We start from the raw sequence: 7,450 nt of genomic DNA, 5'->3' as shown, positions 1-7,450 counted from the left end.
GGCGCTGGAGCTACAGTGATTTTCATATTGGCAATGTCTCCTGCTTTGCTTAAAAACGTTACATAAGTGCTAGTTCAAGCTATTTTAAGCCAGTCTACACAGGGTGCTCTAGCAGGTCTCCTCCAGGAGGGTCCTGTATGCTGCGCCCATGTTCAGCTGCACTTTGAACCGGGGGCCCCCCTAGCGGGCCCCCAGTTTGTACTCACCACAGTCGTTACCTCCAGGCATATGTTAGGGGTGTGCGGCGTGCTGCGATTGTGACAGCCAAAGCACAGTGCCCCGCTGAAGAACAACCCGTCAGGATGGTGGTCCTGCAGCGGGGAAGCGGCTCTGCAGCGGGGAAGCGGCTCTGCACCTCACAAGGCCGGTGACCACCCCTCCCCCTACCTCCCATGGTGCAGGTATGCTGTTGCCCAAACAGCATACCGAAAATAACAAACGTTTAAAAGAAATTGAAGAAAACTCTCTGGAACTGCTGAGATGTGCATCCTCTCCTGAGGGCACTTTTTTCTAAACTGCCTGTGGGAGGGGGCATAGAGGGGAGGAGCCAGCACACCCAGTAAAGAAATTTAAAGTGTACCGTTTCCTTTGGACCCTGTTTCTACCCCATCGTACTAAGTCTCCCCAACATCCATTATGGATGCTAGAGAAATATAGAAGGTAGGAACACCAAAATGAGGACTGCTATGGGTGAGGGGTGATGGTGCTGGGAAAGAGGTGCAGAGTCAGAGGTGGAACTAGCTAGGGAAAACCAGCCAACATCTTGCCTAGGGCATCATATTGATTAAGGCCGGCTCTGGTTAAACTGATTAATTGAGGATAACATACATTTACAATTTGCTACTCGCCCTCTGAGCCTCATCATTTAAATTATTTTAATTTAAATACTTATACATTTATATATGCTTTTAAATGGGTGGTGGATCATTCATCTTGCAGTGGCTCTCAATTCTGTTTTCCCAAAGGCTAATTCTAGTATCAACAGTATGATTCTTCTGATGTCTAAATGAATAATACATTGTAGATTATTTCTTTTTATTATACTATCATGAACTTGGCATTTGCATTTTATGTTCTTTATTATTTTTTCCTATAATAATTTATATACAGGTTGAGTATCCCTTATCCAAAATGCTTGGGACCAGAGGTATTTTGGATATCGGATTTTTCCGTATTTTGGAATAATTGCATACCATAATGAGATATCATGGTGATGGGACCTAAATCTAAGCACAGAATGCATTTATGTTTCATATACACCTTATACACACAGCCTGAAGGTCATTTTAGCCAATATTTTTTTATAACTTTGTGCATTAAACAAAGTGTGTGTACATTCACACAATTCATTTATGTTCCATATACACCTTATACACACAGCCTGAAGGTCATTTAATACAATATTTTTAATAACTTTGTGTATTAAACAAAGTTTGTGTACATTGAGCCATCAAAAAACAAAAGTTTCACTATCTCACTCTCACTCAAAAAAGTCCGTATTTCGGAATATTCCGTATTTCGGAATATTTGGATATGGGATACTCAACCTGTATTTATCATGATCAGCACCACATACAGATTTTGCATTTGTATTTATTATGTAGCCAGTTGTATTGTTAGGTGTTATTGTTTTTAGCCGATGACATAAATTTGGCAATATTGTTTTTTCTTTTAGCTTTTTTTGTATGACATTTGTGTGTATATGTTTATGCATTTTTGAGCTATTCCAATAAATAATGTAATTATAATAATTTAAGATGAGTGGTTTATATTTTTATGTCCTATATATCAATTTCTTCCTCTTTTTACTTGTATAAATGCCTAATCTGGATCACATATTTTGTAGTTAACAACTATAATAACATACAGTAATATATCATTTGTGAATTGAGCAGATTTGTTATTTTTTCATATACTAACAATATTGGTGTAAGGTTGGTATCTTCCCAACTGTCCTGATTTAGGTGGGACAGTCCTGTTTTTAGAGCCCTGTCCCGAACAGACTAGGATGTTGGCAGAAGTGGCTGCATGCTGCCATTACCCACACAATCAAAAATTGAAAGGTATGCATGCTGTGGGCTTGCAGATAAATGTTTTTATACTGGTCTGTGACTGCTAGACATCAATAAAAATAACATGGGCAGGGTGGCACACAATTCTTAATTTACAATATCCCAGACAGTGGTGCCCTCATATTGGGGGGCAAATGGAGGCATCTGTCTCCTGCAGCATGATATAGGGAATTAATTACACCAATGTAAATGTCCTTTCTAAACAGTATAAATTAAACAGTCTCATCTTGCTAGTAGAGCTAATAGTTAAAATGGTAATATTTGTTGTTTTTTTTTGGAGTCTGTGCACTGCACTATTAAATAAGTTTCTTTTGATATAAACTGGATGGACACACCAGCTGCATAGCAATACAAATAATGGGCTGCGGAATTTGGCAGTTGTGTGGCGTACCTGGATCAAGAAGTAAAGCTGCCCATACACCTGAAGATTTATTGTCCGATCTGGCTGGTTGGAACGAAAATCTGGTAATGGATGGGAGCAAATGACAATTGACCACTTGCTTCCAAACACTGAAAAACAGATAAAAATGGTCAATCAGACAAATTGGTTAAATCTATTTGATTTAACCAATTTGTCTGTCCGATCCTTTTTGTCAGTTTTCCAGCATTTCGGAGTAAATGAACAAGTGTCATTTGTTCCCACTCATTACCAGATATTCATTCCAACCAGCCAGATCGGACAATAAATCTTTAGGTGTTTGGCCTGCTTAAGATGTGAGCCAATCATAGTGCTCACAATCAATCCTGGGACATTCTCTTTGGCCAGGGATACACTGCTACTACTGATTGCCCTGGCCAATCCTGATTAACATTTTGATGCGGTGGGGTGCCCATCCCCAACACACAAGCAGTATCCATAGGTAGCAGAAGGCTTGAAACCTCCGTTCCTCTGGGTCTACTGCAGTACATACAAGTTACTTAGAAAACCAAGTGCATTTCATCTTAAAAAAAAAAAAGAGAAGCAGATTACTTTCCCGCAAAGCGATTAAATCCTACTATAAAGAAAGACCTTATAGGGACAAGCTGCACTTTCAGGAGTTTCCCTACTTAAACAAATACACAATTTAATAGACAAAAATGTAAACATTGTATCAGGTGTTGGTCCTATGCAAATGTCACGTTGCTGCCTTTTTATTGCAGTAGGAATTTTCCTTTAAAAAAAAAAAATATATTCCTAATAATAGCAAAGCCCTTTACCATGAGCATAATGCATTGCAATAAGGTTTGGTAGCCCGAGATGTTAAAAATCACTGCTGAGTGGGTATGCAGTTACATTCTCCCCAAGGGCTCTGGATACACTGCTGGATAATTGGCTACCCTTCATCATCACTTTCCACATTGACTGGCAGGTAGCCATCCTCCCTCGGTAAGCAGAGACAGCAGCCCGCTCCACTCAGGTCCAACTCCTTGAAATTAAAGTCTTTTATAGTCAGACATCTGAAATCCACCATATCCTTGTCATAACAAATATCCTCCAGCTTCTTCCAAAATAGATAGGATAATACAATGCCCAGAGCCTGTGACAAACATTGGGAGAGAACACAAGCTTAAGCACACAAGAATAGAGGTACGCAGAGAGAAGGCATTTGTTATATTATTCTGAACTAGGATGTCTCAGTATTCAAAGTTTCGGACTGTATCATGGTTCAGTTAATACTGTATTTCCATGCAGATAAAGCTGGCATCCTGGTAACTCATTACATTAATATAGAAAGTAACATAGAATTTGACGGCGGATAAGAACCAATCTAATCTGCCCCTTTTTTTAATTCTTTAGGCAATCTCAAACCCTTTTGAACCTAAGTTCTTTGTAAGGATATTCATACTAGGTGATTCATCGCGCTCTACGGGCGCTCTTCACACCGTCGTAAGGGGCTACACCCCCTTAACCCTTGCACGCCCTTGTGGTGTGCAATATTTGTATTATATGGAGTATTACCTCCAATCATAATTGTGTGAGTGGTTAAATATTGCAGTAGGAATTTTTCCTTTAAAAAAACAAACGGGTTTTATGGTAAGAACTTACCTTTGTTAAAACTCTTTCTGCGAGGTACACTGGGCTGCACAAGGAAAGACATAGGGGTGTAGAGTAGGATCTTGATCCGAGGCACCAACAGGTTCAAAAGCTTTGACTGTTCCCAGAATGCATAGCGCCGCCTCCTCTATAACCCCGCCTCCCTGCACAGGATCTCAGTTTTTAGTTAACCAGCCCAATGCAGCAGCAGGAAAAGAGACGACAACGGTTAGTAGCCACATACACCACACTCTCACGACAGGAGAAGTGTCAGCGGCTAATGCCATACCAACCCAAAGAAGCTAAGTGCGTCAGGGTGGGCGCCTTGTGGAGCCCAGTGTACCTCGCAGAAAGAGATTTAACAAAGGTAAGTTCTTACCATAAAACTCGTTTTCTGCTGCGGGGTACACTGGGCTCAACAAGGAAAGACATAGGGAATGTCCTAAAGTAGTTCCTTATGGGAGGGGACGCACTGTAGTGGGCACAAGAACCCGGCATCCTGGGAACCACGTAGCCGCCTTGCACAATTGTTCAAGGGTCGCACCACGGCGGGCCGCCCAAGAAGGTCCAACAGACCGAGTAGAATGAGCCGTAATGTGAGCAGGAGCTGATAGACCAGCCCTCACATAAGCATGTGCACTCACCATTCTAATCCATCTGGCCAAAGTTTTCTTGTGAGCAGGCCAGCCCCGTTTGTGAAATCCAAACAGCACAAAGAGAGAATCAGATTTCCTAATAGAAGCAGTTCTCTTCACATAGATACGGAGAGCCCGTACCACATCCAAAGACTGCTCTTTGGGAGACCGATCAGGAGAAACAAGTGCCGGAACCACAATCTCCTGGTTAAGGTGGAACGAAGAAACCACCTTAGGTAAATATCTGGGACGAGTCCTAAGAACCGCCCGGTCACGGTGAAATATCAGATATGGGGAACTACAAGACAAGGCACCCAAATCCGACACTCTTCTAGCTGAAGCAATAGCCAGCAGAAACACCACCTTAAGGGATAGCCACTTAAGATCAGCTGAACCAAGAGGTTCAAACGGAGACTCTTGAAACGCCTCCAAAACCACCGACAAGTCCAAAGGAGCCACAGGCGGGACATAGGGAGGTTGGATACGCAACACACCCTGAGTAAAGGTATGCACATCAGGTAAGGTCACAATCTTCCTCTGAAACCACACCGACAAGGCAGATACTTGAACCTTGAGGGAGGCCAGACGCAGGCCTAAGTCCAGGCCCTGCTGAAGAAAGGCCAACAACTTGGCTATACTAAACTTGGAAGCGTCATAATTGTTAGATGCGCACCAAACAAAGTAAGAATGCCAGACTCTATAGTAAATCCAAGCAGAAGCTGGTTTCCGGGCCCGCAACATAGTTTGAATGACCGCCTCAGAAAACCCTTTAGCCCTTAAGACGGAAGCTTCAAAGGCCACGCTGTCAAAGACAGCCGGACTAGGTCCTGGTAGACACAGGGGCCCTGAACGAGGAGGTCTGGGCGTTGTGGAAGTAGAATTGGACGCTCTGACGATAGGCCCTGCAGGTCTGAGAACCAGTGCCTTCTGGGCCACGCTGGAGCTATGAGAAGCAGAATTCCTCTTTCTTGCTTGAACTTCCGAATTACCCTGGGCAGGAGTGACACCGGAGGGAACACGTACGGCAGCTGAAACCTCCACGGCACCGCCAGCGCATCCACGAATGCTGCTTGAGGATCCCTTGTCCTTGCTCCAAAGACCGGAACCTTGTGATTCTGTCGAGACGCTATGAGATCCACGTCTGGAAGGCCCCACTTTTCCACTAGGAGTTGAAACACTTCTGGATGGAGGCCCCACTCTCCGGCGTGTACATCCTGACGACTGAGAAAGTCCGCATCCCAATTCAGGACTTCCGGAATGAATATTGCCGATATGGCCGGTAGATGGCGTTCCGCCCAATGTAGAATCCGTGAGACTTCCTTCATTGGCAAACGGCTTAGAGTGCCGCCTTGATGGTTTATGTAAGCCACTGTGGTGGCATTGTCTGACTGTACTTGAACAGGAAGGTTCTGAATTAAATGCTGGGCCAGGGTCAACGCATTGAAGACCACCCGCAATTCCAGAATGTTGATCGAGAGGAGAGATTCCTCTTTGGTCCACCGACCCTGAAGGGAGTGTTGCTCCAGCACCGCACCCCAACCTCTGAGACTGGCATCTGTCGTCAACAGGACCCAGTCGGATATCCAGAAGGGACGGCCCCTGCACAATCGTTGGTCCTGGAGCCACCAGTGCAGCGACATTCGGTCCTCCGGAGTCAATGAGATCATGTGAGACCTGATCCGGTGAGGTAGGCCGTCCCACTTGGCTAGAATCAGCCTCTGGAGGGGGCGAAAATGGAATTGAGCATACTCCACCATGTCGAATGCTGATACCATGAGGCCCAGCACCTGCATCGCCGAATGTATCGACACTTGCGGACAAGAAAGGAAGCAACGAATCCTGTCCTGAAGCTTCAGGACTTTCTCCTGAGACAAGAACAACTGCTGGTTGTGAGTGTCCAATAGCGCTCCCAGGTGCACCATGCACTGAGCAGGGACCAAGGAGGATTTCTTCCAGTTGATGAGCCACCCGTGGGCTTGTAGAAACCGGACCGTCATATCTAGATGACGTAGGAGAAGTTCTGGGGAATTTGCCAGGATTAACAAGTCGTCCAGATACGGCAGTATCCTGACCCCTTGACAGCGGAGTACCACCGTCATTACCGCCATAACTTTGGTGAAGACTCGCGGAGCTGTAGTTAAACTAAAACGTAACGCCCGAAACTGGAAATGGAGGTTGCCAATCGGAAACCTCAGGTATTGCTGATGTGACACTGCTATAGGAATATGCAGGTAAGCATCCTGTATGTCCAGGGAGACCATGTAGTCCCCAGGTTCCAAGGCCAAAACTATAGAGCGAAGGGTTTCCATACGGAACTTGGAAACGTTCACAAAGTTGTTCAATGCCTTGAGGTTGAGAATGGGCCGGGAGGACCCATTCTGTTTCGGGACCAGAAACAGCGGAGAATAGTACCCCCGACCCCTCTGAGCAAGAGGCACCTGTACTACGACTCCTGTATCCAGGAGGGTCTGTACCACCGAATGTAGAGTGTTTCCCTTTGTCTGGTCCAACGGGACGTCTGTCCGGCATAATCGATGAGGGGTCGGTTTTTGAAGGCTATGGCATAACCAGGCATCTGAAGTGGTCTTCAACCATTCCTGGGTATACCCTAGAGGCCGGCCCTCCACCCTGGGTTCCCCCAGGGGGAGGCCTTCCCCGTCATGCGGCAGGCTTAGCGGTCTTGGAAGCTGGTTGACGGGCAGCCCAGGCTATTTTGGGCTTCGGCTTAC

General features: G+C 45.2%; 1 protein-coding gene across 1 annotated transcript in view; it reads right to left on the bottom strand.

Annotated features, from left to right (window-relative positions):
* Positions 1-2,753: 2,753 nt before the first annotated feature.
* The window catches only part of LOC134936836 (tetraspanin-15-like), a 535,165-nt gene continuing 530,468 nt past the window's right edge, over positions 2,754-7,450 (bottom strand). The window contains exon 8 of the mRNA XM_063932111.1: positions 2,754-3,589. Coding sequence (XP_063788181.1) covers positions 3,386-3,589 — 204 coding nt within the window. The 3' untranslated portion in view covers positions 2,754-3,385. The remainder of the gene's footprint in view (positions 3,590-7,450) is intronic.

The sequence above is a fragment of the Pseudophryne corroboree genome, chromosome 6 (assembly GCF_028390025.1).
Source record: "Pseudophryne corroboree isolate aPseCor3 chromosome 6, aPseCor3.hap2, whole genome shotgun sequence".
NCBI classification, from domain to species: Eukaryota; Metazoa; Chordata; class Amphibia; order Anura; family Myobatrachidae; genus Pseudophryne; species Pseudophryne corroboree.
Note: the sequence above shows the minus strand (reverse complement) of the source record. Positions and strands in the feature narration are given on the sequence as shown.